Below are 14,807 nucleotides of genomic sequence, written 5' to 3' on the forward strand. Positions count from 1 at the left end.
AAAAAGGTATACACAGTCTGTGCCTCAGGCTCCTGATTTATGAAATAAAGACCTCAGTATTACAGTTTGATATTTTTCTTATAATGTAAATGGGGATTGAGCAGAACTGAATTAAGAGTTTTTGTGAGATGCAAGTAAAGAGAATGTACTTTGGGAATACTAGTATGCATATTAATTAAAAGTTAATTAATATGAAAAATTTGATTTGGTTTTGCTCAATAATTATTAGTTCTCTTTTCACTGTATCAGGCTCCCTGCTTCAATATATTAAATGATTTTTTAAGCTTTGAGAATCTTTTTTTTAATATAACAGCTTTATTGAGATAATTCACATAACATACACCCAATTCACATACATTTCACCCATTTTAAATACGATTCACCCATTGAGTTTACAACCCAATGGTTTTTAGTATATATAAATTTATACATAAATTATAAAGAATAAAAATAACCTTAAGTCACTATTATTATTTTAATTTTTGGCCCCAGCTACTCTGGCAATCCTCGAACACACTACCATCAGCAATGTATAGGAAGGTTGCACAGGTAAATAATTGTAGGCCAATTAGTAAGATCACCCACACAGATTTAAAATTCCCTAACAGTTACCTCATCCATTTCCAGACCCTCCAGCAGTTATATTACGATGTAGCAAAGGTAATGTAATGGCATTAAAATAAAGAAGAACTGATCTAGAATACTTTGTTGATTAAAATTACACTCTCAGAAACGGCTGTAAGATTTATGCTGTAACCATAGGAGGCTCCCATCCTGATTGGACTCCCTGAGTTTTGAGCTGATGTTGGTTTGTAAACAAAATTTGGAAGAGTTCATGGATTCCCATTTGTCTCAATAAAAGTTTGCATCATAAATTATATCACTGATGATTGGAAAAGGGATTTGTAGATTAGATTTTAAATTATTCATTAGTATACTCAAGTTAATTACATTGTTTCCTGTCCATTTAGGTTTTAAGATAGATGATATGGCTTTTTTTGTAGCCCCAAAATAAATAATTGGTTTTGTAGATTCCTAATTACTAGCATTATAAATTTACAGAAAGATTAAAGAAGAGAATATGTATTTCTTTAATACCTTATGTGTACAAATCACATAGATTATTTCATTTAATCCTTGGAACGAGATGTGGTTATACAGATTTTCAGATTAAGAAACTTTAACTGACCCACTGCCTTTAAACTAATAAATGACATAACCAGGATTAATTTGGGTTTGCTGAAGTCATTATTAGTTATCTTTTGATTACATTGGACTCCCTACTTACACATATTAAATGACTTTTTTAAGCTTTGAGAATCTTGGGTTTTTTCCTAATATAGTAGTTTTATTGAGGTATCATTCGCATACTATACAATTTGACCATTTTAAGTGTACAACTCAGTGATTTTTCGTAAATTCACAGAGATGTGCACTCATCACCATAATCAATTTTAGAATGTTTTCATCACCTCAAAAGGAGACCCTATACCCATTAGCAGTCATCTGTTATTCCCTAAGCTTCAAGTAAACCCTTCATTTGCTTTCTGTCTCTCAGAAACTATGAGACCATGACCTGAGCTGCAGTCAGCTGACTGAGCCATCCAGGCGCCCCCCATAGTTTTTATTATAGCCATCCCAGTGAGTGTGAAGTGGTCTCATTGTGGGTTTGACTTACATGTCCCTGGTAATAATGATGTTGAGCATCTTTTCATTTGATTGTTGGCCTCTTGTATATCTTTTTTTTTTTTTTTTGGATGAATGTCTATTCCAATCCTTTGTCCATTTATAAATTGAGTTATTTGTCTTCTTATTAATGAGTTGTAAGTATTACATTTACATATGTATATATGCTCTTCCTGTTTCTCATATGGATAGAAGCACATATATACATGTAAAACATGTTTATTTGTGTATATATGCATGTATATATAGCACACATGTATGTTATATATCTATTCTATAACCTAATGTCAAGTGCTGATATATATGTACATATATAGCATGCATGTTTGTGTGTGTGTGTGTGTGTTTGTCAAGTGCTGATAAAAGTAATAAAGCCTTATAAGGAGATGAAGAACTATGGGAGGTTCTATTTTAGAAATGGTGGTCAAGGAGAGATTCTCTGAGGCAGCGACATGAGCAGAACCCTGGCTGCAATGGGGATTGAGCATTCCTGGCAGAGAAAGGAGCGAGTGCAAAGGCTCTGTGGTGAGAGCATACTTAACATCAAGGAACCCAGTGTAACAGGATGGGCGGGAGTGAGGATAGAGTTGGAAAGGGTCGAGAAGTGGTAGCAAGGGGCCCAATGATGCTTACCCAGGGTGCCATAATGTAGATAGGACTTTTACTTGGAGCTATAAAACTATTGGAAGGTTTTGAGTAGAAGTTTAATGTAATTTAACGACTACTTTGAAAGAGCCCCACTGGCTGTCATGCAGTGTGGAAAAAGAAACAGGAAGATTGTTTAGGAGACTCTCACAGACTTCTGCCAAGAGAGAGTGGTGGTGTGGGTTAAGAAACTACAACGTTGATAAGCGACCAACTTCTAGATGTAATTTGAAGATAGTTCAGACAGGAGTGATGGATATTTAAATACTGTAGTCATTCAGCAAATTTTACTGAACGGCAATGGCAGGTCAGAACTTGTTCTAGATGTGAGAGACAAAGCAGTGAGTGAAAAAGACAAGAAAAATGAACAACGCAAAAAACTGGCCCGCAATACCCTAGTGAAGGAAATAGATAATAAATGAAGATAAGTAAAAGCATATTGCATGTTCAATACTGATAGATGCTAAGGAGTAAAGCAAAGCAGAAAAATAAATGATACTTCATGCTCAGTCAACAAAATTTACTTAAGGATAAGACATTAGGTATAAGAGAAAATGATGAGTCATGATTTTGGCCTGTGTAACTGGAAAAATGGAGTTGCTATTTATCAAAATGGTAATTGTTCCTATATTTTATTATGCATAGGCTTAGGGAAACATTCTTGTGAACATAGATTTTTTTTTTCTTTTAGATGATTTTAACATTCCTCTCCAGTTGTGCTCTTCAAACATATTGTCATATGTTGTTCCTAAAGTTTGACTAATTTATATTGGCTCAGAAAACAAATGACTATTATCAGTTTCCCTAGCATCTGGATATTTTTTTTTATTTTTTATGCTTATTTATTTTTGAGAGAGTGAGAGACAGAGTGTGAGCAGAGAAGGGGCAGAGAGAGAGAGGGAGACACAGAATCTGAAGCAGGATCCAGGCTCTGAGTTGTCAACACAGAGACTGACATGGGGCTCAAATCCACAAACTGAAGTCAGATGCTCAAATGACTGAGCCACCCAGGAGCCCCTGGATATATTTATTAAAAATGAAAAATGCGATGGGGCACCTGGGTGGCTCAGTCGATTCAGTGTCTGACTTCGGCTCATGTCATGATCTCACAGCTTGTGATTTTGAGCCCTGCCTCAGTCTCTTGGCTGACAGCTCGGAGCCTGGAGCCTGCTTCAGATTTTGTGTCTCCCTCCCTCTCCGCCCCTCCTCTGATCACATTCTGTCTCTCTCTCAAAAATAAATATTAAAACATTAACAAAATGATAGATGCAAAATAACATTTCTGTACTGGCATAAAATAGTACCTTTTTAAATTTTAGGTTCTTGGTCACTGAGAGTATTAAAACACATAAAAATAAATAAGTTTTTACTAAATTTATTTCGTTTTTTAGTTTTTGCCTTTGACAAATTTTATCTTTATCTATTGGGATATTAATATTTATCTCCATTCTTGTCAACATAAGGAGGAGGGAAAGCTGTGTTTATAATTAGAGATTCTATCCTTTTTCATTCAACAAATATAAGTTTTATGTGACCCTGTTATTTTTAAATTTGTGAATATTTTATTGCTTCATAGTTTCCTAAATCATCATCTCTCCAATACTGCAAGAGGCAGTATTCCATAGTGGCTAGAAATGTATGGTTTAGAGCCATATTTCTTGGACTCTACTGCCACACACGAAATATGAGATTCCAGGTAACTGCTACATTTCCTCATTGGTAACAAAGTCTAGAAATAATACTTGTAAAGTATTTAATCAATAATATATGAAAATATTATGGCACCCTTCCCAGCGCTTTGAACAAAACCATCGGGATTATTGTTGACTTTTCTCTTTCATATGCCACATCCAATAGAGTTCTATTAACTTTCCCATTAAAAAAAACATCTTCAGTTCAACCATTTCTCAGTCTTGATACCACCTTGACCCAAACCATATCCTTTCTACATGATTATTGCAGTAACTCCTACCTAGTTTCTTTGCCTCTGTCCTTGCCCCCTTTAGCCTATTCTCACTGTCAGCAGCCAGAATGATTTTATTAAAATCTGCTCAGTTTCACCCTGCTCAAATTCATCCAATGGCACTCTTTAACCCAGAGTGAAAATCAAAATCATTCTTTATTTTTAAATTAAAAAATATTTTTATTATTATTTTTTCTTAAGTAGTTTATTGTCAAGTTGGTTTCCGTATGACACCCAGTGCTCATCCCAACAAGTGCTCTCCCCCATGCCCATCATCCCCCTTCCCCTTTCCTCCACTCCCATCAGCCCCAGTTTGTTCTCAGCATTCAAGAGTCTCTTATGGTTTACCTCCCTCCCTCTTCCCAACTATTTTTCCCCTTCTCCTCCCTCATGGTCCTCTGTTAACTTCCTTCTAACCCACCTATATGTGCAAACATATATTATCTGTCTTTCTCTGCCTGACTTTTTTCACTCAGCAGAACACCCTCAGGTTCCATCCATGTTGCTACACATGGCCAGATTTCATTCTTTCTCATTACCATGTAGTATTCCATTGTATAAGTACCACATCTTCTTGATCCATTCATCAGTTGATGGACAGTTAGGTGCTTTCCATGTTTTGGCTATTGTTGAGAGTGCTGCTATGAACATTGGGGTACATGTGCCCCTATGCATCAGCACTCCTGTATCCCTTGGGTAAATTCCTAGCAGTGCTATTGCTGGGTCATAGGAGAGTTCTATTGTTAATTTTTTGAGGAACCTCCACACTGTTTTCCAGAGGGGCTGCACCAGCTTACATTCCCACCAACAGTGTAGGAGGGTGCCCATTTCACCACATCCTCGCCAGCATCTAGAGTCTCCTGATTTGTTCATTTTAGGCACTCTGACTGGCATGAGGTGGTATCTCAGTATGGTTTTGATTTGTATTTCACTGATGAGGAGGGATGCTGAGCATTGTTTCATGTGCCTGTTGGCCATCTGGATGTCCTCTTTGTAGAAGTATCTGTTCATGTCTTCTGCCCATTTCTTCACTGGATTATTTGTTTTTTGGGTGTGGAGTTTGATGAGTTCCTTATAGATTTTGGATACTAGCCCTTTGTCTGTTATGTCATTTTCAACTATCTTTTCCCATTCTCTCAGTTGCCTATAAGTTTTACTGATTGTTTCCTTTGCTGTGCAGAAGGTTTTTATCTTGTTGAGGTCCCAGTAGTTCATTTTTGCCCTTGATTCCCTTGCGTGCATGTCAAGTAAGAAATTGCTGCACTTGAAGTCAAGGAGGTTTTCTCCTGCTTTCTCCTCTAGGGTTTTGATGGTTTCCTGTCTCACTTTCAGGTCCTTTATCCATTTTGAGTTTATTTTTGTGTATGGTATGAGAAAATGGTCAATCACTCTAATGGCCCCAAGCCCTATCTGATGTGTTCCCACTTCCTGCGTTAACACTCTAACATGATACCCTACAACCCTCACTCTTGTTCATTCCTCACCAGTCAACTAATCTACCTGTCTGTGAACAGACAAGGAGGGTGTGCTCTGACTTCAGGGCCTTTGCACTAGCTGTACCCTTTTGGCAGTTTTGCTCCAAGTTACCTCAGGAAGGCTGTCTTTAACCACCTTATTTAAAATTATAAGCCCCTGCCCTCTCCACCCGCCTCCCATTTTTAAAATTAATCATATCACTTTTTAATATATAGGGTTATATTTGTTTTGTTCTTAACTTTATGACTGTCAACTTCATATGGTAAGGATTTTTGTTCATGTAACCCCTACTGTATCTTCAAAGTAGAATGGTCTCTGGTACACTGTAGAACTAGCTTGCTCTCTCTATAGATCTAGATATAGATCTATAAATATAAATATATATATTTATATAAATGTAAATTTGTATCTAGATCTAATACATATATATTTTAACATTTATTTATTTTTTGAGAGAGAGAGACAGAGAGAGACAACAGCAGGGGAAGGGCACAGAGGGAGAGAAGAATCTGAAGCAGGCTCCAGGCTATGAACTGCCAACAGAGAGCCCGATGTGGGGCTCAAACCCTGAAACCATGAGATCAGGACCTGAGCGGAAGTTGGACACTTAACCGACTAAGCCATCCAGGTGCCCACTCAATATACATATTGACATAATGAATGCAGGGCACTTGATACATATAACAAATAATTATTAGCTATCCATGTAAAAAACAAAAGAAAACAAAGTATTGACTATAAGAATATTGTGTATAAAGTTAGTGTGAGAAAAAAACCTAGAATTTAACAAAAGAATATAAATTACATTAAAGCATTTTTTATATTCAGTGAGAGTATATGTCAGGTCAGTAAGAGTTAAGATTTCTTGTTTCTAACCTAGGAACATTGTAAAATACAAGACATTTATATTATAATGACAAGAACATGCAAACTTGTGGATAGTAAAAGGAAACAAGAAAGCTGTTGTTATATACAGAAGAATCCTTCTGTATAATTTCAAGAAAAACGATAAGAAAGGTAAACATACATTCCTAACAATAAAAGGAAAATTTAAAAATTATATCATTTATGATCCAGATTTTCCAAAATAACAAGTGTATCTCTTTTCTCTTTCTTTTTATTTTTTATGTCGATTAATTTGAGAGAGAGAGAGAGACAGAGACAGAGCATGAGTGGGAGAGGGACAGAGAGAGGGACACAGAATCTAAGGCAGGCTCCAGTCTCTAAGCTGTCAACATAGCTGGATGTGGGGCTCAAACTTAAGAACTGCAAGATCATGACCTGAGCCTAAGTTGGATGCCCAATCAACTGAGCCACCTAGGTGCCACTTTATCTTTCTTTTTAAATTAACTAATCTACTAATGACCAAGTTGTGCTAGACACTGGAGTAAATTAAACACAAATTAAAAAGAGATTGAACGTGGCCCTGGTTTAATTTTGTCTAAATTCAGGAAAAAAGAAAAAAAAACTTCACAAAAAGGAAGGAGAGGTGGAAGGGAAGGGGAAAGAAAAGGAGGGGAAAACCAAGTGTGATAGATTTCAGGAGAGGAAACAATCCATTCTAATTGGGACCTTGGGGCAGAAAGGTGCAGAAGATCTGAAAAGCTTTCATGATATTGGTGGCATTTGGCAAGTCTTTGAAAACTAAACTTTCCTCCAGCAATATAATGATGTAAGGATGATCCCATTCCAGGAATATTTGTGTTATAGGAATTAAAAAGAAAGAAAGGAAAACTAAATTACATTAAAATTAAACAAAATATAAAAATCTCTGTGTAGAAAATTTAATTGTGAATGGAATATGGTTTGTTTGTTGATTGATTGATTGATCGATTGATTTGAATGTATTATTGAGAGACAGAGCATAAGCATAGGAGGGGCAGAGAGAGGGGGAGACACAGAATCCAAAGCAGGCTCCAGGCTCTGACATGTCACCATAGAGCCTGTTGCGGGGCCAGAACTCACATCCGGGAGATCATGACCTGAGCCGAAGTCAGCTGCTCAACTGACTGAGCCACCCAGGTGCCCCTGGAATATGGTTTAAATGAGTGGAAAACTTCTATAAATTGTATCATTTGTATTCAGTGGTAAATGAAATACATTAACACAAATTGCATTTTACCCTTTGTAAGCATTAAGTTAGCCAGCGATCACACAATTAGAGTGTAAAGTACTGTTCTAGACCTTCTTGAAAAACCTTCATTACTGATGAGAAAATGGACTGTCAGGGAAAGAAATGATGCAGGACCAGGCAGTTTTTAGATCAAGACTCACAATTTTGTGACCCACAGGCCAGTGCACGTCCCAGAATATGCTATTTACCTATTGCTGCTTAACCACAAAGATCTCTTGGTCTCCAGTATTGAAAGTAAAGGGTATGGATAGAGACAGGGAGACAGGGAGAAAGAAAAGGAAGGAAGAGGTGAAAGGAAAAAAAGAAGAAAAAAACTTTTGTGCCTTAGAAACCACTAAGCTGGACATGAGAGGATTTTGGTAGCTGCTCCAATAAATGAACTCCAGAATTTCAGTTTCATTCTCTCATCTGACACCCATTCAAAACAAGTCCAAATTTTGCATTTTTTTTTCTCTACCTGGACCATTATTCCTCCAGTTTACCTGTATCACCTACTGCCTCACTGGGTCTTTGCTCAAATGTTACTATAATACTGTATCTAAAATAGGGGCAACTGGGTGGCTCAGTTGGTTAAGCGTCGGACTTCAGTTCAGGTCATGATCTCAGGGTTCGTGGGTTCGAGCCCCACGTCGGGCTCTGTGCTGACAGCTAGCTCAGAGCCTGGAGCCTGTTTCAGATTCTGTGTCTCCCTCTCTCTCTGACCCTCCCCTGTTCATGCTCTCTCTCTCTCTCTCTCTCTCAGAAATAAATAAAACATTTTAAAAAACTTAAAATAACATCCCTCTCTCCACCTTTGACACCTACATCCTTCCTTTCTACTGTATATTTTCGTGCACTCACCACCAAACATGCTTACTATTTTCTTAATTTTTGTTATTTATTATTTTTCTTCTTGTACTTGAATGTCCCACGAAGGCAAGATTCTGTTTTCTGCTATATTTCCAACTATTATCATATACTGGCATATCATAGGTGTTTAACAAATAATCGTTAAATGAATAAAATATAATCTACATAAGTCTAGGGAAAACAGTAGAGTATATTTGCAAGCATCAGCTTGTGAGTTAAATCTGGATACGTTTCAGTTCTAGTAAATTCCTTACTGAATTAGTGACTTTGACAAGACACTTAATCTCCATCTGACTTAACTTACTGTTAAATGTAGGTAAAAACATACCCACTTCGTACAATTGTTATAGGGATTAAAGGAAATAATACCTACAAAGTTTCTGGCTCTTTGTGTGTACTCACTAAATGTTAACCATCAGTCTGTTAGCTCTTTTTAAGAGATCTAGGTATAACTGTAAGTGCTTAGAGCATTTAACAGAATTGGCAATTGATAACATATTAAGACATAATATTACCATCCAGTCTGAATTCATACCATTTCTAAGTTCCCTTACTCTGGCTGTACGTGACATAACATGTGGTAGCAGATTTTAAGCATTACTAATAAAAGAAGTGAGTGCAGGGACACCAGGGTGGCTTAGTCGGTTAAGTGTCCGACTTTCGCTTAGGTCATGATCTCGCAGTTCGTGGGTTCAAGCCCTGCATCGGGCTCTGTGCTGACTGCCAGCTCAGAGCCTGGAGCCTGTTTCAGTCTGTGACTCCCTCTCTCTCTGACCCTCCCCTGCTCACGCTGTCTCTCTCTCTCTCTCTCTCCTAGAAATAAATAAAACGTTAAAAAAAAAAAAGAAGTTAGTGCATGTATAATAAACAATATTTTACTCTGTTACAATACTAAGTCAAATACTTGAACTCTTTACATTTATACATACTTTTTATGTTTGGTGGGTGTCAACAGATGGAATGAAATAACTCCAAAACATTTTTAATTATATGAAAAGGCTAAATATATACGGTTCTGTTTTTGAACTTGAAGAGTCTTGTATCCTATAGAATGTAGATTTTGTGAGGTACATCACAGTTCTTGGTTGTCCTTGTAGCCACCATAGAGACTTCTCGTTTTATACTTTTGTACCTTGACTATAGCTTGTTTACAAGGTCTTACTCTTTTTGTCATCCTAATAGGAATTATTTTCCAATGTTCTCTCCTGTTTTTGTAGTTGTAGTTTCATTTCAACCTCTTAATATTTTTGAAAAGATTTTCTTGTAACATTTGCTAGACTTTGTTTTCTAGTTTTTCAGAGCTTCTGTCACCCTTCAGTCAAATTCACGTTTAGAAAACTTTCCAACTTTTAAGAAAACAAATTATCTAAATTTGTTCAGTTTTTGTTAAGCAAATAAATGTTTGGGAATCTATTGAATTCTTAGAAATATCTTTGTCTTCAATTTCAAGAGAGGTGATGAACTTGCATGATTCTAATTTTATTTTCGAAAAATTTAAGGACATTAAACTATAGAGATGCATTTAATTCTTATGAAGGTTACTGTAGCATCAGCATTAATCCACTAAAAAGGAACCTTTCATGTTATTCCTTTTTTTTTAGCTTACATTTTGGTTGAATGGGTCATAAGAGAGTTATACTTGGCTGAACCTTGGAAAATCATGAATAAAAGAGAGATTAGTACATTTAAAGAGAAAGAAAAGGAAGAAATATAAAAATGGATGTAATTTTCTCTTTCTTTTTTCTAGCCCTAGGAAAAGATAAGGATTACATGGATGAATCAGAACATGCTGCTTATGACCGATCTCGGCTTATTAAAGACTTTGTGCCCAAAGATAATTCTGAATCCAAGGCAAAATTGTCTAAGGTAACACAAACTCAACTATCAGTGAGTCACTTGAAAGCATTATGTTTAAATTAAAACCTTCCATTTCCATTCAACATTAATGTATATTGTGCTGGAGAATGTAAGAGGGCATGCAGCTTAATACACATCCTTAAGGACTTCAAGGTGGAAAATTCTATGTAGATATTATATTCAGATATATTATCAAATTAAAAAAAAATATCTGAGCTGTAACATTAACCTTAGAGGTTTGCTACCTCATTTTTTACATTTTTATTTAAAGGCAGCATGGTTTGATGGGAGCATGGAATGGACCACGATTTGAATTCGAGTTCCACTGTTTCCTAGTTGTGACAGTTTGAACAGGTTAATTAAACTCACTAAGCCTTGTTTTTTTCATCTGTAAAGTTGGATTGTGCTGTCTGCTTGACAGAATTCTTTGATGAGTGCATGAGACAGCTGTATGAAAGTATTTAGAGCATAGGTGACTATGCAGGTTTTTATAACAACACGGAAGCTGAGAAGACCTCATTGAAAGTATAGTTCTTCCACAGAAGAACTGGACTAGAGTTCAGTTTTAAAAAACCCTGGCTGTAGCAATCCCATCACCCCCCAAACAAAATGATTTTGTGCACTCTTCAAAGCATCTGAGTTTGGTCATTCAACACCAAGTAGCATCCTTATTTGATATGTGCCAAGACAAATTCTGGCTCAGTCCAAGCCCACTTTCTTTTTTTTTCATTGTTTCCTATTGATTAAAGTNTGACTTAGCTTTCATTGTCACTGCAAAGCTAATAAACACATCCTTGAATATATATTTCTCTGATGTTTGATTTGGTTTGGCTTGGATTAATTTTGAAAACCCCTTCATTAGTCACCACAAAAGGATCAGTGGAATATGGCACAATTTAAATATTACTATCATACATGAGACCAACTTTGATCAAAAGATGTAAGAGTAAATTCTTGTGTCAAATTTCTTCATCCCTCTTTCATTTTGTTTTGGTAAATGCGGTCAGTATTTTGTGCCAATAATTCTTAGGTTATCTTTACAAATCAGGAGTTTGTCTACCCTGTTTACCTCACCAGCCTCTTTGTGTCTGTCTGATCAACATGATGCTTAGAATGTTTCTTCTATCTGTGAACCATTTTTCCAAGTCACCTCAGAGGAAGAGTTATTAGAAATACTGAGGAAAAAAACAGATATTGTTCTAAGATGCCCATAGCACCAATCAGCAGGCAAACACAGTATGCTTTACATAATTAGGAAATGAACTAAGATAAAATAAAATCTGGCTCATCTGCTTCTCCAGAATTTACCACATACCACCAATGATACCTACTATTTCACTTCTGCTCAACAGTATCCCACCGTTTCTTTTTCTTTCCTTCTTCCTTTCCTTCTGTCCTTCTTCCTTTCCTTCTTTCTTTCCTTCTTCCTTTCCTTCTCTTCTTTCTTTCTTCCTTTCCTTCTCTTCTTTCTTTCCTTTTTTCTTTCTCTCTGTCTTCCCCTCCCTCCCTCTCTTCCTTCCTTCCTACCTTTTGTTCTTTCATTCTTTCTTTAAGTAGGCCCCATGCCCAATGTGAAGCTTGAACTCACAACCCTGAGGTCAAGAGTCACATGCTCTACAGACTAAGCCACCCAGGCAACCCAACAGTAGCCATTTCTCATTCTCACTTTGAATAGACTTGAATTGCAGAATATCAAAGTTAAGAATAAATAAATAAAAATAAAATAAAATAAATTAAACCTGCATGCATATTTTGTTTTTGATGTTAAAATAAGGGAATGGTATGTGATGATGGTAATAGATCACAGTTGTTCAAACTAAGAAATCCTAAAAAGAAACATACTAAGAAATCCTAGTGTAATGTCTTATTGAATCTAATTACAAACTTTTCTGCTATTGAACTTCTACTCAAAATGTAAGAAAAAGTCATGCATCAGCTGGATGGTTTGGACTTACTTTTTTTTAGTTTCTATTAAAATATGTCCACTTTTATCCATTTCATAGCTTAGAGTACAGTACAAATTCCATTTGAACAAGTGGTCCCATTATATAAGGAAAAAATGTTTAAAAGCCCTTAACTGGTTACTTCACTATCTACAAACGAAGGGCAAAATAATCTGCTTGGATTATGTTATTTGTGTACATTTGTTACAGGAAACCTTGAAGAGCAGTGACTTTTATTTCTACTATTTGGGCCAGCATCTGGATATCCTTACATTTATAAATTGGTCAGCCTTCCTCTTACTCCATCCAACTACTAAATGATATGAGTATTTATGTGCATATATTAGATATATATTTCTTTAAGTTGGACCTTATGAAATTGACATGAGCCCTTCATTTATGTGCTACAAAATATAATTTTCATATTGTTTAAATTAACATATATGAATATATGCATACAATCTGTGGCTGAAGATCTGTGCTTCACACATTTTTTTTGGTTGGGATAATTGTACTGATTGCCACATGCCCCATGCATATGATGTGATGCAACTGATATTTTATGCCTTTTCAAAAGTTACTTAGCTACAAAGGGATCTTTTTAGAGGTGGCAAAGCAAGTTTATAGAGCAAAAACTTGCAGGGGAAAGTGACTGCTAATATAAACTATATTGTAAGTAATGGTAAGTAGTGGATTACAGAAAAACAAAAGGAACTTTCCAACAAAATTTGCCATTAGCTGTAAACTAGGTTCATAGGAAATAACTCCAAATGCTCCAAGGTAGTATCTTACATTGAATTTATGAGGAAGTTTGCTGAGCTCATCAGCTGTAAAAACAAACAAGCAAATCTGAAAATGTATGGATTATTTGATTTGTCAACCATTGTGCAAATGTTGCCTGAATGATCTTGAGTCAGCATGCTGAGTTTAAATTTTGATCATATATCCGTTACTTATAATATTTTAATAAGCTAAGTATATTTGTAGGGCACCATGGTTTGTTCTAGAATTAATTTTCAGAACAATGAGTTGTAACCTTAAGGTATTTTACTTCTAATCATGAACTTTTGTGATATGATTTACACTAAAATTCTTTAATATTTGAGAAAATAAAAGCATCTACAATACTAACGTCTACTATGATGAAGTTATATTGATAAAGTAATAGTAAATAGTAGTAAATGTTTATTTTATGTATTTGGAAGATACTATGCACAAAACTTGTAGGACAGAGGAAGATGGCACATATGGATAGGTGTTGCTGTGCAGGTATTGGGGCGTAGCACAAGATACATGCATATAAATGGAGAAAGCTAAAAGACTCTGGAAATGAGAGGTCATGCTAACTATGGGATAAATCTAGACTTAGCTCACCTAAAGCTTTTTGATAAGAGCCATTTTAAATAACTAGATGTACTATAGTAGGTGGGAAATAGGCCACAGTCTTTCTTATATCTCTATTTTAAGCAACTCCCATCAAGAGGTAGAATCATTAGAATGGCCTTGGCCCTTGCTTTGGCTAGTATAGTAGACTGCTGCAGAAGTCACAATGTGACAGCACTGACTCTTGGACTCCAAGGATCTTGTGCTCCTATTCTTTCTCTTGGGACTGTGCCTCCACCATAGTAAACAAGCCAGAATTAGCCTGCCTGAGGATGAGGCATATGGATCAGAGTCTAGTGAGCCCAGTTGCCCCGACTGAAGCAGTGACATGAGAGAATTCAGTGGCAAAGACCAGGAAACTCGGACACTTAGAAAGTCCAGTTGAACCCAGATGAACTACCCAGTTGGGCGCACCATGGAATCATGATCCAAATAAAAATTGGTTGGTGATAATTTGTTTCTCAGCAGTAGATAATTGATGCAGCCATGAATGTTAAAGAATAGCGTGTTGGCTGATACCAGTGATTGTTAACATAAAGTGGGTTCTTCCTTGATTACTGGGAAGATTTGAAAAATTGTCTTAAGCTTTCCACAACATGCTCATGTTATCCATTTCACTCTACAGAGCCCAAGTATATTTTAAATGTCATAACCTAAATAATGTGGTATCTAACCATCCTATCTAAAACATTCTGACATTGTCTATCTTAAAAAAAAAAAACTATTTACAAAAGTGTTTTATTTGTGATAACATTAAATCAAAGTAGAATTTCAAGATTACCTTCAATTGAACTATTTGTGGATAATTAGCAGTAGGAGTCACAAGTACCTACTAAAATTGGTGAAGAATTATTTTTTATTTATTTAAATT

General features: G+C 35.9%; 1 protein-coding gene across 1 annotated transcript in view; it reads left to right on the forward strand.

Moving 5' to 3' along the window:
• The window catches only part of ANO3 (anoctamin 3), a 398,432-nt gene that overhangs the window by 221,253 nt on the left and 162,372 nt on the right, over nt 1-14,807 (forward strand). The window contains exon 5 of the mRNA XM_077761423.1: nt 10,501-10,619. Coding sequence (XP_077617549.1) covers nt 10,501-10,619 — 119 coding nt within the window. The remainder of the gene's footprint in view (nt 1-10,500; nt 10,620-14,807) is intronic.

Source organism: Crocuta crocuta, unplaced genomic scaffold (assembly GCF_008692635.1).
Source record: "Crocuta crocuta isolate KB4526 unplaced genomic scaffold, BGI_CrCroc_1.0 scaffold884, whole genome shotgun sequence".
NCBI lineage: Eukaryota > Metazoa > Chordata > Mammalia > Carnivora > Hyaenidae > Crocuta > Crocuta crocuta.